The following is a 27,738-nucleotide window of genomic DNA, read 5'->3' on the forward strand; positions in this document are numbered from 1 at the left end:
GTACAATATGAGCTAGAAAGCGAACAATGCAATGCAACGAAAATCAAAGGAAAACTAATTAGTTTGATTCGATTTCTTGATCTCGAGGAGCTCAACGTCGAACACAAGTGTGCGTTGGGTGGAATGGCAGTGGGTAACCACGGGGACCTGAAAATGTGTTAGCTTTCCGTGTCTTCATTCGCGTTAGCAAACATACCATAAGCATATGCAGGAGGAAGGGTTATTTTGCGACGTTCACCGACTCCCATCCTAAGGGTAATGTTAGTATGCGGGAGGCAAGGAATATACAAACAACTTACCCCTGGAGACCTTGATCCCATCCACGGATAACCTGCCCAGCGCCTAACTTGAACTCGAAGGGCATGCCGCGTTCGCGAGACGAATCGAACGTGCGGCCATTGGACTGGAAGATGCCAGTCTGTAAATATACAGGTTGTCAGCTCTTGAATCGAAAAAGCAACACTGCTAGAAAACTGGTATTGGACTTACATAATGCATGCTCAGGACGTCTCCGTCTTTCGAGCGGGCTCCTTCTTTCGATTGAGGGGGTGATCGTCTCGGAAGTGATAGACGACATGGTGTAGTTACGCGCCAGCGCGTTAGGTAATGTACGGCGTGCAGCAAAGGCAGCAGCAGAGGTACGGATAGAAGAGCGAGCGAAGAGAGACATTGTGTCGATAGGCAGAAAGCAGAGAGCAAGTGAGTGTGGTGGTTTCGTTTAAAAGCCAGACTATGGGGCTGTGTTGCGCTTAGGTCACCTGGGTTGTTTGTGCCAAATTGAGTAATGCACTTAACGCCCTGGCGCTATTCGCTCGCCTGTTGTACTTTTTCGTCGATTTGGGTAGTGGGGTTGGCCCTATGGGGAAGGTGGGACGACCACATGACTCCGCTTGACCAACACGCCGAACTTCGCCTTCAGGCCACGTCCTAGTTGATGCCCTATTGGCGATTAGTTTGTTTGGTACGGCGACTGAGCATGCTTCATCCACGATGTTCAGAAGTACCGGTTGCTGGGACTATCGTTGTGCGGCAAAGTCCTTCGCTCCGCCGTCACTACGATCTCCACATTTGGCCGCCTTTCACCTTCTAGCATCAGATCTAGAGTTTTCCAAAGCAACATTCCAAACAATAATCGCGCCAAAGTTTGACAGAGAGGAGGATCGACCCACGGACGGACCTTGTATCCATTATTATACATATGCCATTTCACAACCGAATCTCGGAAAAACCACAAACGTGCGTATATCCACTTTTGGATGTGTTGGGTGTACGAGGGTTGTGCCACACGTGCTATCTATTCACTTTGAGAGAACACCCCACATCACCTCAATTAAACAAACGTCTCTCCGGCAGCTGGAGATACTACACAGTCAACACCATTAATCCACATGCTTTGGTTCAATGTTTACTACTGAAAGTGAATATACGCCTCGCGATCAGCTCATTGGCGCGTAAGCAATTCGGTTATATTCATCGGTTGGGAAATCAGAGACTGCGATTCAAGAGAGTTGCCTATAGCCGTAGCTCAATCATCATATGAGCTGTGTCCCAAAATGCGCATCGGGGTATCATAATCGGGAGGGAACCCGATCGATCGATCCCACCTATTGTTACCGGCCTCACCCGATTCTACCGATATCGAGACAGAATTTCTGGCACCACAAATAAGCATGTTGATTCGATTGAATTCGAAATAGCTACATGTAACTGGCGACTGGAATCTTGAAGGATGGGCGAGAATAGCGGGCTGTTGGGCCGTACTCCAAGTATCGGCCGTATGGGGCCTTTGGAACTTATAGAGTACATCAATCGGGGTAGCATATATAATGGGTTGATGCGTAAATTATTCTTGCCTTGATTTATCTCACTTTCAAGAGCCAGCGTGGACCAAAACTTAAGAAGCTCACTGGGGAGGCGACTAAACATCCCTGTTATAACACTACTTGATCGGTGGGCTCAACCAGTAATACCAATAAATGAAGAGGATAAGTTCGATACTCTAGCACTAGTTCTGGCCTATTCCGCCCTCCAGTTGCAATTGAGCATACTTCAGTACACATGGGTATGCAGATAACCTATACCCATGGGTATCGCTACCCTCCTACACCACTTTGGAAGAAGCACTGGAGCTATAACATGGTTTTAGAGTTGAGTCAGCTATCTTCTTTGTGAATGAGAAAATTCTCAACTTAAGGTGAAGGCTCTAATCATCCCGTTATCTCTTTCTTAGATGATTTCGGGATGTCTGAAAAGGAGCTTACATTTACCAATTAATTTTTTGAGTATGAGAATATGTTCGTACTGTGAAAGATGGCATTATGGTCCCTGTGCACCGTTTTGGTGGTTGGCATTCAATTGATTATAATAGAAGACTCCCACTCCCCCATGTTCGCGTATATAAACACGATACTTTTCAGCTCAACACGATTTGCTGAGACTGTGGAGATACGTATGAACATATATAGGATTAGATCTCTGGGCTAATGAGATGAAAACTAGAGGGCTGTCTTTTTCGCGTGCTGGCTTCAGCGTCAACCATAAAAAGGTGCATAGTTATGATGAAATGGTACGAGGGGACTCTCATATATAGAGAACAATAATAAACATAAGCACCTTTCCAGATCGCCCATACCGACCCCAGTCATTGACAAAATCAGCATCTAGCTGTAATCTTCGCAAGAACCCTAGTACTACTAACAAAAGGCCCAATCCCATACCTAACAGAAAACTTCTTTATCTCAGAGATCGTGCTGAGTTCGGCGGAAATTGGATAATGATAATAGTGTAACAGTGACCCGGATTTTGCCCCGATTATATCATTGGCCTCTGGCTGAAGTTACCAACTTCTACTGTTAACCTAAGATATTGATTTGGCATATAAGCGGCAATATGAAGTATTTCTGGGGTTCTTACATTTGCCTAATATGTATTTCGTTGTGAGATGAGTCAGGTAATCGCAGGACCCAATTTGAAGATCTAGCTACAATGGGGATATTTTAGTCAGTTGAATCACGAAAGGTATCACTCAGATGCCGAATTAAGGGACTATGGGTATTGAAAATGACCAAGCAAGATGAAATATTTATAAACGAACCCGGTTAGTTGTTGAGGCACAGTAGTCCGAGTGAAACTGAAATCGCGTTCTGGGCCTAGCGTTGTTAACACCACTATGTCACGGTAGCAATGTTCTCGCTCCCTAGCGTTACAGTAACGTCGGCCATGCCCGAGCCCGAGTTGCACAAGTATTTTAACTCGGCCTTGAGCTCGGGAGAGATATGATGGAGTTGTACGTGTCAGCCCGTGCCCGAGGAAATTGTTGACTAGTCGTGGGCACGCGAATCTCGTGATTGGTCCTTTTTCCAAGGGGCAAGTTCGAGGTTCCAGGAACTCGGGCGCAAAATTGGAAGACAGGATATCAGGGAGGCTAATGGTAAAATAATTGACCAATATCCGCGACCCGCACGCAATGTAGCAATAGGTTTGAATGGTTGAATAATCGTCATTTGTAGAAGATATCTCACCAACGGTCACGTGGACGATTTTTTTTGATTCATATTTAACGAGTCACGTGGACGATCGGCCAACCCCTCCCTGGTTGATCGACTTCGCTAGCACATGTTATCTCTCGGTGCTAATGTTATTTATAAAGGCCATCTGCCGAATGCACAGGCTACGGAATCCGTATCCACTCACCCCCCGAATTACATTCGTGAGGTGCTCCAGCTGGCCATCCATACATGTCGGGATTGGAACATGCGAGACACGACTTGGACGCTGGGAATGGGAATGAACGCTACCGAAGACATTGGTGAAAAAATTCTGGGATTTTATAGCAAAAAATCGCTTTATTTATTTTATTTTTGTAGGTACCAACTCTGGATGCCATCAACGCGACCGGCCCCTCCACCTGCGTCTCTTGCCGATGCCTCAATGACACCATTGGCCGGCGCTACGTTCTTTTCTGTGCTGACATACGCATGGTTGACGCCATTAATGACTCTTGGATGGCAACGCACACTGCAAGCACCCGACTTGTGGCGTGTGCAAGTTGAGGAGGAAGCAGGTCCGCTCAGTCAAGCATTGGACGAAGCGTGGGCAAGACGTGTGGAGAAAGCAAATCTAGACTCTGCAAAAAAGAAAAGGCCATTTGGTTTGTCAAGTAAGAATAACAACGGGCCCAGCCTTGCATTAGCCTTGAACGATGTCCTTGGTAGACGGTTTTGGGTTGGAGGTAACTTTCCACTATTCCACTGTTAATCTCTTTATTGACTGTCAATACAGGAGTGTTCAAAGTCATTGGTGACGTCAGTCAGCTCATGGCACCTCTATTGACCAAAGTATGTAATGTTTACGATTCTTTGGGAGCAGTGTCTCATGCATTACTTAGGCCATCATTCAATTTGCCCAAGAGCGCTCTCGCGGGGACTCGAATGCCCCTCACATAGGCCGAGGTATTGGTCTCGCTTTCGGTCTACCGCTCTTGACAATCTGTGCCTCAGTTTGCACCCATCAATTCTTTTGGAGATCCATGTGCGCTGCTTCATTTTGCCCACTTCTACACCCACTAATTATGAAATCGGCGTTCAGGACTACCGGTGTTGCAGCGCGTGCAGCTTTAATAGCCTCCCTATATTCCCGTGGACTGAGATTTGGCCCTGGGGAGCGGCAGTACGACCTTGTCAATCACGTTAGCACCGACGTTAGTAGGATTGGTTTTTGTGCACAATGGTTCCATGCTATATGGACTGCCCCTATTCAAATTGTGTGTGCCCACCTCGTACATCTGGTTACGATTTACTGATTACTGCATGTCGCGCAGTCGATTTGTCTTATTTTGCTATGTCTTCAAGTAAGCTTCTGGTCTTTCCCTCAAGGCGACGTTTGACTAATATTCTCATAGCTTGGCCCCGCTGCACTGGCGGGCTTCTCCCTATTTGCCTTCCTCATCCCAATTCAAAAGACGTTGATGTCCTACCAGCTCAGAATTCGCAAAAAGTCAATGGTACATACAGACTCTCGCGCTTCCCTTTTGAGAGAGTTACTTGGTAGCATGAAGATTGTCAAGGTATGCGCATATGAGGCGCAATTCGAGGACCGGCTGGAAAAGACCAGGAAGCAAGAGCTGAGAGCAATCCGTAGTATAGTATTCATCAAAGCGGCCAAGTAAGTTAAAATAGGCTCGAACCCCCACCTTGGTTTTTCGAGGCCTCTTTCGAATTTCATTGCTCGCTGTCTCAGCCTTTCGTCCAATTACTGAGGCTGATGCATTCTTATTTTATTAGCCAGGCGGTCGCTTTTGCAATCCCAACCCTTGCTGCGGTGCTATCTTTTGTCACCTATGCCGCGACACACGACGAAGGACTGGATCCTGCTGTCATATTTCCTTCCATGGCACTCTTCCAGATGCTGAGGTACGATAATGTTCTCAGTTTATCTATTCTCTCCTAATTATTTCTCATTCAGACAACCTCTCATGTTTCTTCCCCGAGCACTGTCCAGCGCAGTGGATGCCAAGAATGGTATGAAGCCTGGCTGTATGCTGTAATGGATGGTGAACTGATCGTGCTCCTATATAGCTCTCAGTCGCCTGAAGCCCATTTTCCTGACCAAGACGATCGATACTCAGCTTCACGTCGACTTAAACCAGAAAGATGCGCTCGTAGTCGAAAACGCCGAGTGGGTTTGGTGCCACCAGCCTGAGACAAAGGGTGCAAAGGGGAAAGAGGAGAAGCAAGACAAGGCCACGAAAGGAAAAGGCCACGAAACCGATCCTCAGCGAACAACGACAGATGTATCTTTCCGAGTTGCCGACATATCCTTGAACATTCCTCGAGGGAGCATAGTCGGGATCGCTGGTCCTGTTGGGTCGGGTAAATCGTCCCTGCTTCTTGGCTTGCTGGGTGAAATGCCACAGACCCGAGGTCGCGTGAGCTTTGGGGGCAAAACCGCCTACTGTTCTCAAATGGCATGGATCCAAAATGCGACTTTGGTAAGGTGCATTGTTCTGTCGTGCATATTGTCGCGCTCAACAGCCATCACGTATCGCAGAGAGACAATATTATTTTTGGTCGACCGTGGGACGAAGAAAGATACTGGACGTCTATTCGGGATGCGTCGCTGGAGACGGATTTGGAGCTGCTTCCTGATGGGGATTTGACCGAAGTTGGTACTTTACCTTGTACTATGGGCGTAAAATCACTGACAAAGAACTTTAGATCGGTGAAAAGGGCATAAGTGAGTTGTGCATGATCGAGTTTGACCAGATGGACTAATCTGCGAGAGAAAAAAAGATTTGTCGGGAGGACAAAAACAGTAAGTTTGGCGATTCCAACATTGGGCCAGCGTTGACGGATTCGGCTAGGCGCGTAAATATCGCTCGGGCGTTGTACGACAATGCAGCAGAAATATTCTTGCTCGATGATCCGCTAAGTGCTGGTGAGCAAGTTCCCAATAGAATTATGATCATACACTCAAATGCATCTCATTTATGCGCATTTTATAGTCGATGCTCATGTCGGTCATGCACTCTTTCACAACGCTATCCTCAATAACCTCAAAGCACGAGGCAAAACGGTCCTACTCGTTACTCATGCTCTTCATTTTCTTCCCGCAGTAGATCACGTCTACACTCTTGAAAGATTCTTTTCAACAGCGCCCCTGGACCCCGGCGATTTCTCCAAAAGGGCAGATTTATCAGAGGACCAGATCACCTTGAATCGCGGTTCTCCTACTCCAACACTATCCGTGTCTGGCCCCAGTGTTGAAAGTGGCCGGATCGCTGAGCAGGGTACTTATGAGCAGCTCTTACGCTCTGGTGGCGCCTTTGCGAAACTCGTGGAAGATTTTGGGAATGGGGAGGGGCATGAGAATGGCGATGCGTTGCATGAAGGCTTGAAGGAGACAGGAAAGGAACCTAAGCCCAAACCCGAAAAGAGCCTCAAGGCTGCCGGAACAGGAAAGTTGGAAGGAAGGTTGATCAAGGCCGAGAAGCGCACAACTGGATCTGTAGAGTGGTCTGGTAAGTGAAGATATTCGGCTTCACGAGCAGTATTAAGGATGCTTCGTAGTTTATAGCAGGTATATTTCTTTTGGCATTCCATGGGTCACAATTCCCATAGGAATATTTTCCATTCTTATAGCCCAGGGCTGCTTTGCGGTAAACAACTATTGGCTTGTCTGGTGGCAAAATAAGTAAGTGGACTTGTATTTCACTTTTGGTCTATTACATTAAGCCTCGCTATAGCACCTTTAACCAACCCTCCCCGATCTATATGGTCGGATATGCCGCTCTTGGACTTGGATACGCTGTGTTTGCGCTAGTGATGTATGTGGTTTTTCTGAAACCGTGCTTATATGCGCCTATTGAAACACCAATAAAAAGGGGTATCGCTCTTGGTTGCTTGACATATGAATCTTCCAAACATCTTTATAGACAATCGCTAAGTCAAGTATTTCATGCTCCAGTAAGTGTCTCCCTTGGCGAATAGATAAGGAACTAATCCTACTATCCAGATGTCATTCTTTGATACCACGGTAAGTCGCCAGGATAGGCATTCACCCGCCGAAATTGACCGGTTCGTAAAGCCTCTTGGAAGAATCTTGGGCGTTTTCGGAAAAGATGTGGATAGTAAGCTCTCGAATTGTTTCTAGAGCGAATGAAGATTTGACATAATTTCCAGCTATGGACAATGGCCTTTCGGATTCTATACGGATGTGTGAGTGAGGTCATAGTGAGAGCATGGCCCACAAACTGACCTCATGTATTAGTCATATTTACGATCAGTTCGGCCATAACTAGCGTGGTGATGATCACAATCTTGGAATACTATTTCGGTAAGATGTCCAAATGCCTTGCTTGTATTGTGTCTCATTCATGACTTCCAGTTGCACTTGCGGTGTTTATTCTAATATTGTACCAATACTTTGCTGCATTCTATCGAGCTAGCGCTCGGGAGCTCAAGCGCCTTGGTAAGTTTATAACCGCATATTTTTGCATCAACTTTTGACTCCTTCCTAGACTCCAATCTTCGGAGCCTGCTATACTCACATTTCTCCGAATCCTTGACCGGACTTGCTACAATCCGCGCGTACGGAGAGGTAAACCACTTTTTGAAGGACAATACATACTACATCGACTTGGAAAATCGAGCTTTGTTCCTCACCTGCGGTAAGCATCGAACAGCGTCTGACTCTTCAAGGTTTTACTCATATTTGACTATAGCGAATCAACGGTGGCTTGCCATCCGCTTGGACTTTCTGGGATCTTTACTCGTTTTCTCTGCTGGAGTAATGTCCGTAGTAGGCATCCATGGAATATCGCCATCAGAGATTGGACTAGTGCTTGTGAGCATCCCTAGGACACATGTGATTTTTCATGACAAACTGACCATGTACAGTCCACTTTAACTAGCTTGGTCCAAGTAATGGGTAGGTTTGTTCAATGACATACAGGTGATATATAGCTAAAAGCGATTCGCAGGGATGATGACCAGACAATCAGCCGAAGGTAAGATTTTGCTCTCAATATGCCAAGGAGATGAATTCTTAAACCTTCTTGTAGTTGAAAACTATATGAACTCTGTAGAAAGAAGTAGGTGTTCTCTGATCTCCACGTTTTCGATCGAAATTCATATTTTTGTTACAGTTTTACATTACACGAGTAGCGGAGACATACCCCAAGAGAAACCTTATCTTGTGATCGACAGAGCCCCTCCCAAAACATGGCCAACCCACGGGGAGATAGAGTTCCGTGATCTAGTCATGAGCTATCGACCAGGCTTGCCACCCGTTTTGCGTGGAGTCTCGCTGCATGTTCGCGGCGGAGAGAAGATAGGGGTAGTCGGACGAACGGGTGCAGGTCGGTCTTGAATCTATCCAACTCAATCTCATGATGCTTACACCAGATAATGCCTTATAGGGAAGAGTTCGCTGATGGCAGCCCTTTTCCGCATTGTCGAGCTAACGTCGGGCTCGATTCTCATCGATGGCCTGGATATTGGGGAGATGGGCTTAAGCTCGGTTCGCTCAAAGATTGCCATCATCCCGCAAGAGGCTGGCATCTTTTCCGGCAAGTCTCTGCCAACAAATACATATACCGGTGATCTAAACCAAACTACTTTTAGGGACTATTCGATCTAACATGGATCCCTTCGGCGAATATGACGACGCTACTTTGCACGATGCACTTCGTAGATCGCATTTGCTTGGGCAATCAATCTCTGCCCTGAGTCTCGATTCGCCTATCACTGCGGAAGGCGCTAATCTGAGTGTGGGCCAGCGCTCTCTTTTATCGTTTGCGCGAGCTTTGGTGAAGCAATCCAGAGTCCTCGTACTGGATGAGGGTATGTGATACGTTATCTTTATGACCCACATTGTTAATGTAATGGTGGGTAGCTACTGCGAGCGTAGATCTAGAAACAGACTCGAAAATACAAGCGACTATCAAGACAGAGTTCTCCGATAGAACCATCCTGTGTATTGCTCGTAGGTAACCCTTGTTTCACTTATGTTTCGCCCTGACCAGGTATCTAGACCGTCTACGTACCATCATCAACTATGACAGGGTAGTTGTCATGGATCAAGGGCAAATAGTTGAAGTTGGGGCTCCGTTGCACTTATTTTCGAATGATAGTGGCATTTTCAGGAGCATGTGCGACCAGAGCGGGATCGATGCCCAGGAAATAATTCGGAGCACGGGGGCCCCTTGAGTTATTTTCACTATAGAAGCAGAACTTCTTCCATAGATTCGACTCTTTAGCTACAGTTAGCGTTTGCCATGTCGGACTCGTGTTTAGCGTTCGTAAAATAATTTTGATATTGTTTAATTTCAAAGTGTTCTATTGCACTTCTCTCGTATACGGTATCATTGCACGGTATCATTGCTCTTAAACAATGGTCTAGAACTGGGTAGTCATTCGGGATTGCAAATGGCTGTTTAGACCGAGATCGAATTATGCATCTCCTACTTTCTTGATTCCTGCCACTACACGCTCGTTTCTCCTCCAAAATTCAACAATTATCTCAGAAAGTCGTTCAGGGTTATCCTGGGTACAAGAAAGATGGTCAGCATATGCCTCAAAGCACAGCGACAATTTGGAATACGTGCCTCGTGAAGCATATGTCCAACACCAGGAACAACTACCATCTGGAACTTGCCTTGCATTTGCCCAATCATGAGAGTTTTATCCAGTCGATCTGTACCCGCAAGGACCAAGAGCCGCGCCGTCCGTGCGGCAAGAAACTTTTCCGAAAGTCCATTGAACCAGCCTAATAAAAATAAATAAAGTGCAGACGGACGACGCATTTCGTTAGAACTCATCAGAGCAGTCCTGCTATAACTTACTTCTCCAATATGGGCTGGTATTTCGAAGCGGGGTGCGCCATTTCCAGGCATGGCTAGCAGGCGTATCACTCGGCTGTGCGGGTACAACCAAAGAGGGTACCGAAACCCGTGCTGATGCCACGTTCCTAATCGTGTTTGTGGTAACACTGCGAACATGAATGTGAAAACGGTAGAATTGTGGGAGTAATTGGTCGGTTGATTTGTGCGGAAATATTATCATCAATAAGTGACGTACTGCCATTCGATCGCTTCTTCTTGAGATGCAAACCCATCAGGTCGCGAGTCCAGCAGCTTGTGCATATGCGGGAGTGCTTCCATCGCCGAACCTATTGGTACCCAGTAATGTGGTCAAAACCGGTAATTCCGGGTCATTACCTGCTCCCACCGACCTTCTACTACGTCCAACACTGCTACCCCTGAGACGCGATAACCTTTCTCCAACAGTGACGGGCATCCGTGTACCACCGCTGTTCCTCCCATGCTGTGTCCCAGCAGCTGGCTCACACGCATGTCAGCATCATAGAAGTACGGCAAAGTGTGGTAAGAAGACAAAGGAAATAGCTCGATCATCGATCGGTCAGGAATGCATCCATCCTCTACGGACTCACAATTAGAGATGGTGCCTCGGCCGGCTTGGGGAACAAAGTACAAAGCAGATTTACGAAATCTGATGCAAGCACAGATAAATCGAGTACATCCGCATTTGGGTCTGATGCGTCAAGAGGTGTAGTTTTACCTGTATCGGTTCCGATTAGACATTCACAGCTACTCCGGGGATGATATCACCGGAATCACGTACCGTGTCCACGAGCATCGATGATGAGCATTCCCAGTTCTCCCCCACTGATTTTTGTCACTTCCTGAGCAAAGCATGCGAAGCTAAGGGCGGAATATCCAGCTCCGTGGTGGCAAACGAGCACAGTGCCTGGTTCGTGTAAGAAAAGAATGCTTCGCCGCGAGATTCATGTTTAGGTATACCTTCAGGACCTTGCGCAGTTGGTGGAGTGTAATACACCCTGAAATCCAATCCAGACTCGGCTACCGACACTTGCGCAGCCTGAGTAAGCAAGCCCAACGCTGAGATTGGCGAATAATCTCGAGCAGAGTTGTTCGGGTAGCTCCACGATTGGGGCGGGCTGAGTAGACCTAAGAAATTCGTCAAGGCATATTACAAGTAGACTTGGGGCATTAGTACATACCCAGCTCCAGGAATTCGTACTGGCGGGAGATCACCCAAGCCATCCTCTTCATCCTCTTCTTCATCCTCTTCATCTCCCAGTTCGGAGTCAGGAAATGCCCAAGGAGCCTTAGCCTGTGGTGGCGGGGCTTGTTGCCGGGAAAGCCCAGCAACGCGAGTTGACATGGCAGATCTTTGTAATGCAGACATGATAGTATCTAATATTATCTTGCTGTGATCGAAATTGAGGCCGAGATACTGGTAATCCCGTAGTGCTAGTTCAGAGAATGGGGTGTGTCGAGTTGGGAATCACGCGGAATTTAAACTATAGATGAAGATCACCAGATGGTAGTGTGATAGCAGGTTTAAATTCCAAAAAGTATCTCGATCAGAGGCGTAAAGCGCGATAAATACGTCTACTGTCGTAAAGCAATGGGGAAACACCTTGGTCCCGTGATTACTACAAGCGCCGATGTCCAGGGCTTCCCCCGCTCATTGACAATAAACACCAACCGCCATCAATGCCCTTCTATATATCTTATCAAATGTAATGCTTCGTCCGCACGAACTCCACTAGCCTGACCTACATATGGCGAGCCTGTACTATGAGCCAGAGATGGAGGGCCTGACCTATCCTGATCAAGACGCTCACCAAGATCCAGACTACGACTACGATGACTCGGACATGGAAACCATCTCTAGTGCAAGCACTGCACAGACCACTAGTACCATAACATCCGAGGAGATTGGAGGTTGGTATAGTTGCATTTTTCCCTCTTTTTTATTTTTTTTTACCTATGTTTGATACCGTGTCTATTAGATTACTTTCGCGAGGCATATGGCCGCACCTATGCACACGACGAGAACCTCCCCATGCTCTACCCCATCGATGAGGTCGAGGCCAGAAGACACGAAATGCAGCACGTCTTCCTCAAGGCCCTCGTCCATGGCAACTATATTGGTCCTGTACCACACTGCTCCGACCACGTGCAGATGGGTCCCGACCCAGGATCCTCGACATTCGCACAGCACTGGCAACTGGTGCGCACCCCTCACGCCCCCTATTCATCAGTCCTAACAAGAATGCAAACCAACTGATCAGGGCACAGGAGATGGCTGCGGAGTTCCCGCATTGCGACATCGTAAGCATTGATATAGCTCCCATCGTGCCGCATGCTCCACGGCCAAACATTACGTTCGAGATCTACGACCTGTACGCGGGGTGGCAGAGCCGGACGAGTCGTTTGATATGTGTCATGTCGACATATACAGTTGCATGTAGGCACCATGTCTCGCTTTAGCTGTGTAAAGTGGTATCTGAGGATAGCGGGAAACGCAGGTGAAGGAGTACGACCGACTGATCTTTGACCTGCATCGGGTGCTGAAGCCGGGAGGACTGATCACTATATGCGAGGTGGAAAACCAGTGCTATGAGGCGGAACCGCCTTTCAATATGCACGCCTATGTTCGGACTATGCCTGTGGCGGCTGAAGCGATCCTGGTGTTAAGAGCCGCTATCATGAAACAAGGAATTAATCTCAACGCCATCCATCATATCGAAGAATGGCTGCACCCAAACTCTTCATTTTGGGGTCAAACAGCAAAGACATACGAGTTCGTCTTGTTTACTCAATACTTTGAACGAAAGTACTAAACGATAAAATGAAACCTCTAGTATACCTCCTTCGCGCGCTAAGATCGCGTCCCAAGGGTTTCGTGATATACAGAAGCAAGTGGTACTAATGCCAGTAGGGACGTGGCACCCTGATCCAGCAGTGCAACAGGTTGGAGACCTTATATCTCGGGGATTTGCGCTGGCATGGAGGCAGCTTGAGCCAGCCATGATTGACTACGGCTCTTCTCCAGAAGAGGCCAATCGACTTTGTGCGGGCTCTATTGCGGCGTACGAGAACACAAATCTACGGGTAGTGGGCAAGTACCATATGATATACGGCACAAAGATTTAGTTTAGCTCATTTCGTCTATTTACATTCATTGTATAACGCCATCTTGGATGGGTCTCGAATTGACGTTGCCTTCGATTTTATCAATAGAAATAAACACAGTAGAGATTACAAAGATGAGTAATATTTGCATTGCTCGGCAAGAGAACTATCGGAGTGCATTCCGATCAACCGAGGCTCTCGGTTCCCAGAGTAAAATTAATCACGATTCGTGCTATCCTACCAATTATATTGTCGAAGGAAGGTGGATCCGGCGAAATCGGACTGAACCTGCCGATCGCAGACATCACCCTATATCCAGGGGTACATGCGTGACAAGGGATTCCTCCCGATCAGGAGGACCGAGATAATGGCTCGCCAGTATTTAGAGTGAATGCGATCTTCGTTGCAACTAACAGACCTGTGATTGATGCGGCTTGAACGGGGTCGTGTTTGCGATGTGTTCTCTCGCCCTTTGTTCGAACAAATATAGCAGTTGCAATATTTCCCCACACCCAGCGAGTTATTTCAAGCTCCACTAACCACAATTTTACTGATACTCAAGATGCAGCGTATACTTGACTAATGTATGGTCTTCATCTCTGTGCGCGTAGATATCAGATGTATGATTCTTCAATTCGATGAAAACCTTACGTTAGCCGTGATTACCGTGGGACCCCTAGGTCATCATACGTGTTCTTTATATGATCACTTTGTCAATGTACTGGATCATGGCCTCTCCAATTTCCATCTGCTACACGAGTTCCCGGATGGCGACGCCTTACTACGATGAGGAGACAGAGGGCAATGTCTACCATGTTCGCCTGATTTCGACGATGACCAATATGATTACGACGACTGGGATATGCAGACAATATCTAGTTCGAGCACGGCGCGGACGACGAGTACTATTACCTCGGACCAGCTCAGTGGTGAGTAGTATAATTAGCGCCATCTCGTCATCCCAACAACTTGGGTATATGTAGACTTTTTTCGTGAATCGCGTGGGCGCTTGTATCCACTGGACGAGAATCTTCCCATGACTTATCCCGTTGATGATGTGGAAGTTCTCAGGCACAAGATGCAGCACCAATGCTTAAAGGCTCTTGTGCATGGTAATTATACTGGTCCGGTGCGAGAGGTCTAAGACCACGAGAGGACGGATCAAGACCACGGATATTGGACATAAGAACATGCGATGGCAGCTGGTAAGTATTGGAATGAGGACTTGGCATGACAATTGATTACATTAACATCTATGTATATTTAGGGCTCAGAAATGGCAGAAGAATTCCCCCATTGCGATGTAGTTAGCGTGGACATTGCACCAATAGTTACGCATACACCGAGGGCAAACCTCACATTCGAGGTGTATGATTTGTATGCTGGCGTCGCGGAGCCCGACGAGTCGTTCGACTATATCTCGTGCAGGCATGTACAAACTCATGTCAGGCGGTTTTTCTGTCTCATATGCTATTGTATGACTTCTAACGAGGTAATTTCAGGTAAAGGAATACGATAGACTTGTATTTGACCTATATCGGGTCCTACGCCCAGGACTGGTTAGCATATGCGAAGTTGAAAACTACCTCTACGAGACCGATCAACCACCGTACAATAACCTAGCATATCGTGCTCATCCAGAACTTTGTAAAGGCCTCGACCTCGTGCGAGTTGCTATGGAGAAGCAAGGAGTTGATCTTTCAGCTATATACCAAATCCCTGACTGGCTACGACCAAACTCTGAATTCTGGACACAAATGGGTGTAAAATATCAGTAAGCAGTTTGAAGTTTCTCTGTCCTGCACTAATTATAGCTGGGTTATGCTTAAGGATTCCCTGCCAATGTGCAAGAGGCATCTCGAGGATTCCACCATATCAAAAGCAAATTGTGCTAATACCGACAGGAACTTGGCATCCTGATCCGGCGGTGAAACAAGTAGGGGCTTTGATTGCACGACTGTGGTCACTGGCTTGGAGACAGTTAGAACCTGCATTGATGGACTGCGGGTTATCACAAGAAGAAGCGAGTGAAGTATGTAAGAAAGCAATTGACGAACTCTCACATCCAAATGCACGGTGTCTTGGTAAATACCATATGGTCACTGCTATCAAGGGTATTGGGCCCAAAATGAAGAACCTCAGTTGTTTTATACTTGAGCTTTGTATATATTACATCCATCTATCCGTTTTCGATTTCCCCATAAAACATAATGAGATTCAAGACGTACACGCGATTCATCCACGCGATAATACAACAGGTTGATTACTAGGTTACAGAGAACCATATATATATTCGAGAAGCTTCCAAGGTGAAAACATGCGCTGGATGATGTAGCGGTTTAAGCCCCACTTGATGAACCAACTTAAATTTGTAATTGACCGTAATATTTAAGTTGTGATGACAGATAGGGGTTATCGGCTATTTCCAGAATAGTATAGACAAGGCATGCCGCCATAGCCGAATTGGGTCGCTCAGAAAGCTCCTTTTGTTGGGTCATAGGTATCTGGAACTTCCAATAGCTTCAAATGTTTGCTTGATTGATTGATTCAGCAAAATTATTCAGGTATTATCGATACATAATACGGTGGCCGTGAAGGTACAAAAAAACAGCATATAGGTATATGACTACATGTATATGTCTATGTTAGCTTCGTCTCTATCTCATAAGCACTTTTAGACTCAACGTGAAGATGTGTTGATTATCCTAGGAAACTAAAGTCGCATGGACAGCTCGGATTGGCTCCAAACCTGAACCACGATCGTTCGGAGGTAATTGTTGTCTCCTTTGTACTCTTTGGACCACCCCAAAAGGTCCCACTCCTGTATTTGAGCGCTGACGTTCTTCAATATCCTATTTGTGACGCCTCGCACTTGCGCAGCGATTGCTAGCTGGTATTTGTTGGCGCGGTCGGTATACTTGTTCTCGTATCGAAACCAATCGTCAAACTGGCGCTTCTCGACTAACATGGCATGAAAGTGATCAAGTGGAACCGCTTCGAGCTTTCCCTAAAGTAATCTCGTATTGGGTCGGGGCGATCCTAATTCAGCAACTGTTTACGTACCTTCCCTAAGTGAACAATCATCAGGTAATGATGGAATAATCGTTGCTTTCGATACTCAAGGCTCATAGGCGCGGGCGGAGAGTCCAACATATCAAGCAAGCCATGGAGCTGGTAGAACTCGGCATCCGCACGCAGGTTCGCCAGAGCGATGTCAGGTGTCATAGTTGGGGGTAGCCTATCTAGACGAAGAGGTATGACACAGTAGCCATTGAGATAGTCGACGATGATTCGAAACAAGTGTGGATCACGAGTGAGTTCAACTTCCTCTTCGGACTTGTCGATAAGATGGAACGTAAAGTAGTTTGGTGAATCGGTGTGAATCTGAGCCTTGGTCAACTTGAATACTTGGTCCTCGATAATGACCTTGTAAGTGATATTCCCTCCTGCCATGAGGGCAATCGACGAGATTATGGTAAGTCTGGTGGACGCGGAGAGCAGAGCCCGGATCTAGCAACGTGTTCACGTTTTTGGTGGCGATTATTGACACATAATTTATCCCATCCATGACCAGCTAGTCAGGTAAGCGCCAATGTGGGGTGCTTACGTTATCCTACCCAGAATTTTGTTTCTTGACCACCAGAGCCACGCCAAACAATGCCCGCACAGGACCCAACTACAGTCAAATTATTGACGTTGCTCAATGTGAGCTCACTCAAGTCGAAACGGCGATCACTCAAATCCAATGACTCTCCCGAGGACAATCAGAGTTAGAAACTCCCAAACGAAGGAAACTTGGGGGGAAGTTGGCGAAGAAGGCGAGGCCCACAGTGAAGATCTAGATGAGGAGTTAGAATCAGAAGCAGAGTCTGAAGTAGAGAGCCATGAGGATGAATGTGAGCACTTTCGTCTGTGAGCTAGAGTTCTAATAAACCTTTATTTATTGGTAGCGTCCGTTATCGCCAATGATGACCCATATGTTTCACACTTTGGCTCGTCTCAAGAGTCTGGCCCCTCGATATTAACATCTGCTTCTCGTTCTGCGATTGATACCCGTAAACTTATCGCTCAGCGACTGACTCTCGGAACTGGACCAGATGAACTAGGAGCAGTGGTACTATCTCATCCAGAAGGAGTGGAATTGGGCCAGGTGTGTTGTGTGGGCTATTTTATTACACAGCTCTCAAACATCGTTTATAGCCCCGAAAGATTTCCCATCGTTGCTATCCGGGTACCGTGATGTGATGCTACCTTACGTCGGGACCTCTTCAGCCGAACACGATAAAGTCAGACGACATGTGTGCGATCACGCCGTGCAACATATACAAAAGTAAAAGACTCCGCATCCACGCAATTGGCGAATCTAACATGGTTGTATAGACACCGAAAACGAATAATGGCAACAACGCTCGTTTATTAGCTCATTCCAAGGCTGCAGCCGCTGCTACTGAAGCAGCCAAGTCTGGATCCTCAAAAGTATCTTTACCAGATCCCCCTTCAGACGTGAGGGATCAAGGTGAGCCAGCGCATCGGCATACCTTTACTGTAGACCAACTGAAGTCCTCAAAGGATTTACCCGCCCAACCGTCTTGATATTACTTCCTTTCCGAAACTCGGCCCTCGCCTTTGTTAATACCCTAATTTCGGCGCTTGAAACCTACCATAACGTGAAACCGGAAGCAGACTCACCAGCCAAAGCAGAAATTACGCCCGATTCCTAAGCGAGTATGGTCTGCCTCCAGGCGCGAGGATAAGCTTTTGAGTGCCGAGCCCGGTAAGTGAAGTCGTCATCTTCAGTTCTGTTGTGGGCTGAACTTGAATCCTAGGGACTTACCCATCTGATCATGTTCGAAACTTTGCCGGTAACACCGACGATGCATTCAGACTTGGCATCCGCTTGTCGAATAAGGGGAAGGGATGGAGGTTGTTTTCGGATTCCTTAACTCAGACATTATCATTGCGAGCCCACTAGGGCTACGTATGGGAATAGAGCGCGAAGGGTATGTCGATATTACCACAAACCTATCTGAACTCTTCTGATACCTATCTTCCTCCTCCCTGGCGTTGAAAACTTGACATCTTGTGTTCTGTATCTTGCGAACATGAACAGTCCCCCAGATTTCTTGTCATCTGTCGAGATCATGCTCATTGATCAATTGGATTGCCTGACAATGCAAAACTGGGCGCATCTGACACATATTATTGAGCTCTCCAATGTGCTTCCCAAAGAAGCCAACGGCGCAGACTTTGCACGGATAAGGGAATACTGTCTGGACGGCTAGTGAGTTGTTTCTGCTTCAGTAGCGATAGAAGTCCTGACATTGTGAAAGCTCAGGTATCTACGCCAGACGATCCTATTATCTGCATATGAGACCCCACAAACTCGGGCGTTGTTCAACAACACTCAGTTACTGAAAAACGTTGCCGGACGTGTGCGCCAAACGAGGCCATATGGACCAACTCCAATTCCAGAAGGACTTGCAATAGTAAGTTAAATATTATCACACTGGTACCCCGCCTAAGGAATGACACTTGGCAGAACTGGGTTAAACTTGATTGTGAAGATCCCGAAAGAACCAGATACGAGATTCGAATACTTTAAGGAGAAGGTAGGTTTAATAAGTTGGTTATTTGAAGAGTTCCCGATTAAACACACGGCGGTCTAGATTGTGCCCGATATTTTGAGCTCGGCACAGGCACAAACACTGGTTTTCGTGCCTTCTTATTTTGATTACCTACGGGTGTACAACCACCTCGTTTCGCATGCATCAACAAGCGTGACTGGTATCTCCGAGTGGGTTTACTTGGCCTTTGCTGTCAGGAACCGAGCTAACATACACACAAGATATTCATCCAACCAAGATATATCCAGAGCTCGACAGGCGTTCTTCAAAGGAACTAGACCAATCCTAGTGATTACCGAACGATTTCACTTTTTCCGAAGGCATGCATCCAGTCATTCGACTATATATATTTCCTGACTTGTTTACAGGTACAAACTCCGTGCTGTGAAGCATATCACCTTCTACGGCCCTCCAGACCACGCCCAATTCTTTACTGAAATTCTTTCCTTTCCGTTCTTGGATGATGATGCGGCCCCAATACCACCGATGTCAAGGTGGCATGTTTGTATTCCAAGTGAGTTTCACTTACCCCAGAGTCATCCCTGACCCGTCGTCACATCACATTACTCGTTGCAATTCCCGTGCATCTTTGATAAATGAATGCCCTCATCACTAACGAGCGTTGCCTTTCAGGTTCGATTACATGCGGTTGGAACGCTTGGAAGGAACAAAAGAAGCTGCAGTTATGTGTGCCTCGACAACAGTTCAGCCTTGATAATTGACATGACATCAGTAAACTACGATTGTACTCCGATTGGATTTGGGGCAGGTTCAGCCTTCATTGAACTAATGATATATTTTGGGATTGATATTGGCATTCAAATAGCCCGTGATCGGTGCTTAACATCCCTGCCTGAGTGATCTCACTTCGGAGCTGCTAACGAATGCAGGAGGACGTCGACTCCTGGGAGGAGGCCCACGGCGACGATTGAATGAGAAGAGGCTTTGCGTTAGGGACTTACGAGAAGAAGTGTTCCTATTTCAGCACTATTTGCAGCTTTGATCGCTGCACATCCTTGCACTAGATTGACGCCAACATCAACCCGTCGCCATATCCGTTCGCAGCGTCTGGTGTCTCGCAAAAAGAGATAGTGGAAAAGGAGATGGGAGGTGTCAAAGAACACACCTAAGCCCATCGCCAATTCAAGCTATGCGACGGCCATTCAAGCCGAGCCGAGGGCGACGCGGGCACTATAAAAGGGATGTACCGGGATACGCTTGAGTTTGAACACCCTTCAGAAGTCCCGGTCTCCACGTGTGTCGCGAGAATTGGCTTTGTGGTCAAATAGGCTCTTGTATGGGATCTCCTCTATTCGTTTTGTATTTTGACTGGGGTAAAATAGTTGATAGACGTAAGGAGCTTTATGCCTCTGTGAGCCGGAATTTGACTCCCCCTATATGTTAGCACGAAGATCTATCAGTGCCCTATCCAACTTATTTGGTCCGAGAATTGTGTATATCTTTCGACAATTTACAGTTTGCACTAACCTAAACACAGGCATTGGAGTCGATGAGAAGAATATTACAACTCAAAAACGTTGACACGACAAGCGAACTGGCGTGGATACTGAGCCGCTAATACGTAGCCTTAATTGGTTCGTATATATATGGTCCTGAGCGTATCCAAGGCGGGGCGCGCAGGAAGGGTTCATATGGCCGGTGTCAATTTAGGCATTTCAGCGGCGTGGCGCACAGCCAAAGGGTCGGAGCATTGACACCCGTATGGTGCTCCCCTGACACCACTATCGATCAAGATTTGGAGCTTTGGATCGAAGATCATTATGTGAGCCCGTATGATTCCCAAGTCTAAGAGTGTCAAATGCATGTAGCAATTATGGTATGAGCTATCCAGACAAGCATAGGGAGCAAAACGAGAGAAATACAGCATGCGTATGTACAATGATGGAGATGCGATAGAGTCATATACGAAATTCAGACCAAGACCGAAAGACAATAACAACAGAGAAACGCCAATGAACCAGAAACCAAAACAGTGAGCACCCCTAAATCCAAAATCCCGAACGGTCCCAGACCAGCAAGCACGGCCCTCAGATCTTCACAGCATGAGTCATGTAGTACTTCCATACCGTTTGTATGGTAGGATCCATCAGCTCCTCCAACGCATCCTCAACGATGGACCGGACTAGTTCCTCGTCCACTCCCTTCTCGAGCATGAGAGGATGACACTATGCCAGGTTGCCCGCCATATGTCTTGCGCGAGAGCACCAGCCTGCTGCAGGACTGGGTCTGGGTGCCAGGTTCCATCCGGAAGATGTGCTATTCGAGTCTCGATTTGCGTGAAGCCACGTTTGCGCGTGGTTAGTATAGGGGTGGCACCGGAGGCTGTCGGGTGGGAGGGAGAAGACCATAGACCCGAGCTGGGATCAAGCCAATGCGAAATAGATGGAATGTGATCTATCATAACGCCCTGCGAAGATACAGCTTGCCGAATGATTTGGAGCCCCCGGTGGACCCGAGGAGATGAACGAATGGCAGGGGTGTCGGTATCGTAAGCTTCATAGGCGTCTACTCCGAGTTCCCTATGAGAAGTAATCCACCGGGTCGGAGTACTCGATGAAATTCGCGCAAAAGCATGTCGTAGTTTTTAATCTACCAAATTCAAGAGCCAAGGAATGAGAAAGTTGTGCCTGGGGGAGGACGTTTGCCGGCTACCGAATTGATACAATCGCGGGCATGGATAATATCAAACGACTCGTCCGGCTCGGCCAAGCCGGCATATAGGTCGTAAACCTCAAATGTAATGTTCGGCCTGGGGACATGAGGTATCATAGGAACGAGGTCCAAGCTAATAAACTGCGCATGCGGGAATTCGGAAGCCATCTCTTGAACCCTGTTTGTGGCAAATAGAGCGAAGATCAGACCGTGCATTGAGCGGCAGCAGCGGTGGCTGTAGCTTACCAAGTTCCCTGTTGAGTTCTTATGTCAAGTACCCTTGGATGAGGCGTACGGGCCATATGCTCTTTGAGGGGTCCGAAGTAATTGGAACCTACGAGGAGCTTGTAGCATCGATGCAATTTCTCCAGGCGGTCGTGCTCCGGCTCATCGATAGGAAGGACCACAGGAATGTTATCGTCCATGGGAAAAACTCGCCCAAATCGTTCTTGGTAGAAGTCTATATCTGTCGTTAGCAACCATAACCAGGGAGCACATGGAAAGCAAACGCACCTGATACCTCGGACGATGTTATTGTGCTCGCAGAATGAGTGCTGCATGTAGACATTGTGTCGCTATCCGAGTCGACGTATTGCACCTGCTCGTTGACATTATCGTTGACAAAGTAAACCGTACCCTGCCGGTTGAATTCATCGGTATATGAAATCTCCATATCGCAATTGCTACGCTGAATGAGAGGGTATCGGGAGAGAGCGGGAGGGGGGGAGGAGCGGAAGGACAAGAAGTGGGCTAGGACTTTTATCTTGAGGCAATGAATGAAGTAAGGGAGAATTTCCAGTCGTCCAAGGAATTGTGAATTGGATCTGGGGTGATCAAGGAAGACCACGTGGGGTCTGTCGATTCCGCCATGGCCTTCACCAGCGACGATGTTTCAGTGACGGGTGATGCCATGCCATCAGGACCGACCGATCGAGTAAGATCCATGCTTGTCTTGGGAGAGGGGAGCTATCGCCAACGTATCGGGGATGGCCTGATCGAGGTGTTCAGTGTATTTCATTAATTTCGACGACATCAGGCTCGGCCCGGGCGACACGCTGCCTTCTGAACAAGCTCAATTCAAGGGTTTGTAGGGGGGTGGGAGAGGACGCTAAATATCAGTCAAAGCCCAATGACGCAAGTTCAAGAAAGCTTGCAGAAAGGTACCCAAAGCTGGGTGCATAAACGTTTAACCGAGCTCCACTAGCGAGTGCTGAGGGCTTGCGAGGCTTTTGGCGCTTATCAAAAGTACCGGCTTCGAATTTAGGCTATGTGGGGGGTAATTGGACGTAGGCAAACGGACATAGCACCCAGTTACGCTTACCATTACTTCGTTCCACTTGCGGTCTCGACTGGATCCAAACACGGGAATGTTGGTTTTCGGTTTGTATATGAATGTCGTAGGATATCACGAGCTGATAGACGAATACCCTAACTTGTGATATGAGAACCCCTGAAATCTCCTATATGTCTAGTCTTGGTCTTTCGAGGACGAACGCACACCGACCACGTCGTAGAAGTGCGAGATTTCTCCGTATTCCGAACAGCCGATGACAGGGCGAAGACGAAAGAACAGACCAACACAATGGCACTTAGGGCATGACTACGTTCATGAAGGGATTGGAGCCCCACGGGTAATTGATCTGCATACCTCATAATTTTGGATCAGTTCCATATATAGAAAGTTTGGCGAGCACCTCATTATAAAAAGCAAAAAAAACATTGCCCATCCATGTTTTCAGCAGTAGCAAAATACACAAGCAAATTTTGATAGACACCAACAATGGTGCCTTCTAATCCCTTAATGAATGATAATTGAAGTAATGAAACCATGCCCCTATTCAATCGTATATCAAGGCAGATCTGGAAAAGGGAATAAAACGTCAGCTCAATTCATTCGAGAGGTAAACGGATTCAAAAATGAGAAGTCAGTAGGAACAATTGGTATTTTAAAGAGTTTCGGCAGATTGTAGTCTCCGATCCCTTGATGGCATCATACAAAGAACGAGAAAAAGTAATGTGCAACTAACCAGAAGTGTCGTTTCGCTCTATCTGGATTGTCCCGAGCAAGGCAATCATGAGTTGGCAGAGTTCGGGAGTCGTGGTTGGACGAGAGGACCTGGTCATAATTTTTCCCGATTAATCACGTGTCATTGCTGACGCTTCAGGGTAGCTTAGTCATCTAATGTGTGTGCCTTGTGCACTCAACCTCAACCGGCTTTAGGCAAAGCTATAACCGGTCGAACACGAATCTGAAACCCGTCGAAGAGCCGAACGGTCTGACGAACAAAGACCTGCCCCACGACCGGCAATGTCCTCAGCATGGGTGGTGCCGGTGGCTAAGTGATGGTGGCACTGACATTTCAAGCCACGAAAACCTTAGAATTGGCTATCACAGGGCCCGCGCCGCAAGTCAACTTTTTTGGTCAGTCGAATAGATGTACAAGTTGTCATAATCGAATGTATACACTTGCTAAATGTACGTATTGGCTTGAATATTTATATAGGGGCGTTGCACGCCAGCAGTCATGTCAGTTCTGCCCGCCCGCTCAATACATCTTTTAACAATAAAACCTGTTGGGGCGCCTACCTGACAGGCAGCCTTTTCAACTGATCTGGATTTGCCGATCCAAATAACCACGCTTTATGTATAGTGGCGACTCTTACAACACTTCTATCGATCAAACTAACATCCGTTGACACATGAGCGTGATCGAGGCTGTGGGTTACAGGTCAGGATGACGATACCGCGGCAAGTATGTCTTGATATGGTAATCTTTTGATAAACGCATCGGTCATGACTCGTGCGCCGGGCCGCCGGTGGTATTCTTCTGGTATGGCAACATTGGAAAGGTCGGAGTATGTGATCGAAACGCCAAAGACTTTGGATCGCTTAGCTTACTTTCTTGGTCGTTATTAATGCCTCAGTATAATATGCGTTTCGAACACCGATCAACGACATATGGATAAGTTGGATCAAATGCGGTATTAATCACAGTTAATAGGTCGTGTCACCATGTTCGAATGCACTTCGTATATTAGGTGATTCGCGTACTGTAAGTCAGCTGTGAAGGTTAGCATTATATGCCGGCGCTAACATTACTAGAAAGGGACCCATTTCAAAAGCGCGAAATTCCGCATTCATGCCCAGATAGTGCTCGAATTGAAACATCGGATGCATCCATGACCATTCTACCAGACAGACAAGGACTCCATGAAACTCTAGAATATCCCTGGCGATTTCGAAGCGCGTCTTGTGTGCATTAAAGGTACGTATTGAAGGGAAAGAAATGCTCACTCCTTCGCCAGCACTCCGAAGGCTTGGCTCCAGTACTAGTGAAGGAATAGCTCATCTCTACCTTAACTTGTAACAGTACCCACGCCACCAGGCGAACCTTACTCTGGTCAGGATTCTTGTGATTCATGAACAAGTTTTACTTCATACCAATCAGAGTGCTGTTTCAAGTTGAACACACTTGCCAGGAAAGGCGGATGAGAGTATCCTCTTTTTCGGTGCTATTATAGTCAGAAACTGGTTTCGGTGTCGCGTGATCGGTCGCTGCTGGATATATAACGACTGAGTTAATCTAGCCGAGGGATCGGTACTCGTGGTGGCCAACCACTCGGGTGGCCTATTATTATCAAATGGAACTTAAAGAGAACTTGAAGTCACTCTCACCGAATTGTAAACTTATCTACAATATTCGTACAGAAGACTTTCCTCTTCACGAGTGTAGAATGGTTTGTTAATTTATATTTGTACATTTGGTGTATATCTGTATCACACTAATAGTATTCAAGGAGAGTTTTGACTTATCGTTCTATCCACAAGGTTGGATACTTCATCATCGATTAGATATAGTCAACGGGCATCTCCGGGCTGCCGGCTTGTATTTATCCGGCACAACTCCCAGCAAATCTGTCCCCTGCTCTTCTACACTTTGTCCTATTGCTTGAAGACATGCTGGCTCCTCTGGTTCGTGAGCTATGCGCACATATACAATGTGAGAGTAGAACTTTTGTCCAAAACTATACCAAATCTATCTTCAGTCTGATCTATGTATGTACTCATAAATATATTTTATGGATGCTTGTCTGCAGTGTTTGTACAATTCCAGTTCTCGACGCAACACGAGTGGGGGGTTTGACTAGGCCGCCCAAGACTACGGCTGTCCGGACCGAAGGCTTGGGGTAGTAGAGAGTCATAAGCGGAAACTAACTTTCACTATAGGGTTGAAGTGCGGTTTTTAGGAAAATACGAGGTCGTGAAAGTGCCTCGCTCTCGGTACACCATTCAAAGCGGTAGGGGCGTCTGTGCGAGTCGCGTGACGGCGAGCCTCAGCATCTAGGTCAAGTATTACGTATAGATCTCCGGACACTGCGGTTTACCTGTCCCCTGATGGCTCATGAGTGTGAGGATAGAGCTGATTATATATCTGGCTGATAAGAATATACCAGCTTGTGGGTTTGTACAGACTCAAGTAGCAAGGTTAGCGGCCGCTTCACCCGTGCCATAGAATGGCTACGAATTGAATTAATACTTGCCCATGATCTCGACTCAATTGCACAAATCTCATTGGAAGGATGCTAGCTGATATGTGGCGAAGTATCAGTTAAAGGACCACTCAATGGATTTTATGTAGGAGCTGAGCCTCCAATATGGCCCTATACTTTTCGCCATTGGGGCACACCAAAGACGGCACCACCTTGAGGCCATTTGCTCAGTCTTCGCCGTTGTTCCTTCTTCCAATGTCGGCATAGATAATAAATGAAGCTGGCGGGCTCATGACCTGGAAGGGCCTGTTTAACAAACATGGTAATTCAGCTACAAGTCAGTCCGTACGGGGAGCCAGGGTAACGGCCGTCATACCGATAACGTAGAGTACTATTGTATGCGTATTTGGCAGCAGGTTATCTCGTTTGTCGCAACCCAAAGTATGGACCAAGTTGAATACGATCTCACTATTTACTGATAGGCCGTTAATTGACCTACCGTTTAATGCCGTAGTGTGAATATTACGAAGACTTCCATTGTGTCAAGGGGCATCTATTACGTATCTACTTATATCTTGAAGGCGCCCCCATCGCATACAAGTATAAATTTGACTACTGCCTATAAAAAGTCAATACGAAAGCACTACTGGCACCAGAACATCACCAAGACTCAGACACTACTTCCTGCTGTTTAGCTATGTACGATTCTATCATTCCGGGCGGAAAATACTGTATCGTCAACGTTGGCACTGGTTCATACACAGGCGTTGGCCTTGTTCCACCTGTAAATCCTCCGCCTCCTTCGCCTCTGAAGCCTATCGGCCGCATCTTCAGGGTTAGTTTATTTGAGATAAATAAAGTCTCTGGTACACTGTTCTCACCCAATTATAGGAAGCTTTTACTCTGGAGCCTAAGGAAGGGGATAAATATATAATCGCACATAAAACATTTCGTATGTTGGTTGGTCATGATGACGAAGTGAGTTTTTCCATGAATATACTATGAATAATCAATTAACTGAGGATTCCAAAGGGCATCGTAAGGCTCATCCCCCCGGGTGGAAAAGAGGTCCAATGGATTATTGTCGATGGCTATGGTCCCGGCCGTTACCGGTGAGTTTTCATATCTAAATTCCACTGTTGGAAGCCTCATTCACCAATTGGATAACTTAGTATCAAAGCGGTCGATAGCGACAAGTACTGGAGAATGAGTCGTGAGGGCAAATGGGGTTCCGTAAGCCACCAGCTGCCTAGCATTTAGTTCATAGCTCTTGCGCTGTGCTTATAATACAAATCCTACAGGTTAAACTTGAGGAAGAGAATGGCGACTCGGACCAGGAATGGAGGTTTGAGGAAGTTTAGTGGCGATTAATACATAAAGCAACCGATTGTATGTCTTTTGTTTTGTAGTGGATGAGATTGGTTACGAATGAATACTATGAATCCGTTCGGACCTTGTAATACCAAACTGGGGGATCGGCAGACC

General features: G+C 46.8%; 9 protein-coding genes across 9 annotated transcripts; 5 read left to right on the plus strand and 4 right to left on the minus strand.

Annotated features, from left to right (window-relative positions):
- Window positions 1-91: 91 nt before the first annotated feature.
- Window positions 92-670, minus strand: RhiXN_10362 (FKBP-type peptidyl-prolyl cis-trans isomerase; the record flags this gene model as incomplete). Its single annotated transcript, XM_043330178.1, has 4 exons — window positions 92-147; window positions 197-249; window positions 300-418; window positions 464-670. 4 exons carry the CDS (start codon window positions 668-670, stop codon window positions 92-94), a joined length of 435 nt encoding a protein of 144 aa, XP_043184275.1.
- Window positions 671-3,737: 3,067 nt separating this feature from the next.
- On the plus strand, window positions 3,738-9,707 carry RhiXN_10363 (ABC transporter transmembrane region; the record flags this gene model as incomplete). Its single annotated transcript, XM_043330179.1, has 33 exons — window positions 3,738-3,808; window positions 3,867-4,231; window positions 4,282-4,337; window positions 4,388-4,530; window positions 4,588-4,762; window positions 4,820-4,849; window positions 4,901-5,163; window positions 5,283-5,411; window positions 5,464-5,519; window positions 5,577-5,989; window positions 6,049-6,162; window positions 6,216-6,234; window positions 6,291-6,312; window positions 6,362-6,435; window positions 6,503-7,018; window positions 7,140-7,191; window positions 7,244-7,324; window positions 7,433-7,463; window positions 7,513-7,533; window positions 7,585-7,627; window positions 7,680-7,715; window positions 7,768-7,833; window positions 7,885-7,968; window positions 8,018-8,167; window positions 8,222-8,343; window positions 8,397-8,427; window positions 8,480-8,506; window positions 8,561-8,590; window positions 8,645-8,857; window positions 8,918-9,071; window positions 9,193-9,341; window positions 9,394-9,483; window positions 9,532-9,707. The coding sequence occupies 33 exons, from the start codon at window positions 3,738-3,740 to the stop codon at window positions 9,705-9,707; spliced, it is 4,002 nt and encodes a 1,333-aa protein (XP_043184276.1).
- Window positions 9,708-9,950: 243 nt separating this feature from the next.
- RhiXN_10364 (alpha/beta hydrolase family protein) lies at window positions 9,951-11,729 on the minus strand (the record flags this gene model as incomplete). Its single annotated transcript, XM_043330180.1, has 9 exons — window positions 9,951-10,043; window positions 10,142-10,266; window positions 10,343-10,488; window positions 10,578-10,668; window positions 10,732-10,837; window positions 10,951-11,078; window positions 11,142-11,267; window positions 11,321-11,478; window positions 11,542-11,729. The coding sequence occupies 9 exons, from the start codon at window positions 11,727-11,729 to the stop codon at window positions 9,951-9,953; spliced, it is 1,161 nt and encodes a 386-aa protein (XP_043184277.1).
- Window positions 11,730-12,108: 379 nt separating this feature from the next.
- Window positions 12,109-13,486, plus strand: RhiXN_10365 (uncharacterized protein; the record flags this gene model as incomplete). Its single annotated transcript, XM_043330181.1, has 5 exons — window positions 12,109-12,271; window positions 12,340-12,560; window positions 12,629-12,661; window positions 12,859-13,133; window positions 13,195-13,486. The coding sequence occupies 5 exons, from the start codon at window positions 12,109-12,111 to the stop codon at window positions 13,484-13,486; spliced, it is 984 nt and encodes a 327-aa protein (XP_043184278.1).
- A 746-nt stretch (window positions 13,487-14,232) lies between these two features.
- On the plus strand, window positions 14,233-15,243 carry RhiXN_10366 (methyltransferase domain protein; the record flags this gene model as incomplete). The annotated part of the gene is made up of 6 exons (XM_043330182.1): window positions 14,233-14,280; window positions 14,334-14,394; window positions 14,449-14,577; window positions 14,621-14,670; window positions 14,733-14,909; window positions 14,968-15,243. The coding sequence occupies 6 exons, from the start codon at window positions 14,233-14,235 to the stop codon at window positions 15,241-15,243; spliced, it is 741 nt and encodes a 246-aa protein (XP_043184279.1).
- A 935-nt stretch (window positions 15,244-16,178) lies between these two features.
- RhiXN_10367 (uncharacterized protein) lies at window positions 16,179-16,918 on the minus strand (the record flags this gene model as incomplete). Its single annotated transcript, XM_043330183.1, has 2 exons — window positions 16,179-16,472; window positions 16,529-16,918. 2 exons carry the CDS (start codon window positions 16,916-16,918, stop codon window positions 16,179-16,181), a joined length of 684 nt encoding a protein of 227 aa, XP_043184280.1.
- Window positions 16,919-17,210: 292 nt separating this feature from the next.
- Window positions 17,211-18,437, plus strand: RhiXN_10368 (U3 small nucleolar RNA-associated protein 25; the record flags this gene model as incomplete). The annotated part of the gene is made up of 6 exons (XM_043330184.1): window positions 17,211-17,361; window positions 17,416-17,615; window positions 17,846-17,981; window positions 18,035-18,132; window positions 18,167-18,239; window positions 18,292-18,437. 6 exons carry the CDS (start codon window positions 17,211-17,213, stop codon window positions 18,435-18,437), a joined length of 804 nt encoding a protein of 267 aa, XP_043184281.1.
- A 2,700-nt stretch (window positions 18,438-21,137) lies between these two features.
- Window positions 21,138-22,795, minus strand: RhiXN_10369 (methyltransferase domain protein; the record flags this gene model as incomplete). Its single annotated transcript, XM_043330185.1, has 6 exons — window positions 21,138-21,275; window positions 21,332-21,615; window positions 21,750-21,940; window positions 22,009-22,222; window positions 22,276-22,635; window positions 22,690-22,795. The coding sequence occupies 6 exons, from the start codon at window positions 22,793-22,795 to the stop codon at window positions 21,138-21,140; spliced, it is 1,293 nt and encodes a 430-aa protein (XP_043184282.1).
- Window positions 22,796-26,950: 4,155 nt separating this feature from the next.
- RhiXN_10370 (peptidase inhibitor i66) lies at window positions 26,951-27,614 on the plus strand (the record flags this gene model as incomplete). Its single annotated transcript, XM_043330186.1, has 5 exons — window positions 26,951-27,088; window positions 27,145-27,231; window positions 27,286-27,365; window positions 27,426-27,486; window positions 27,555-27,614. The coding sequence occupies 5 exons, from the start codon at window positions 26,951-26,953 to the stop codon at window positions 27,612-27,614; spliced, it is 426 nt and encodes a 141-aa protein (XP_043184283.1).
- Window positions 27,615-27,738: the final 124 nt, after the last annotated feature.

Source organism: Rhizoctonia solani, chromosome 11 (assembly GCF_016906535.1).
Source record: "Rhizoctonia solani chromosome 11, complete sequence".
Lineage (NCBI taxonomy): Eukaryota > Fungi > Basidiomycota > Agaricomycetes > Cantharellales > Ceratobasidiaceae > Rhizoctonia > Rhizoctonia solani.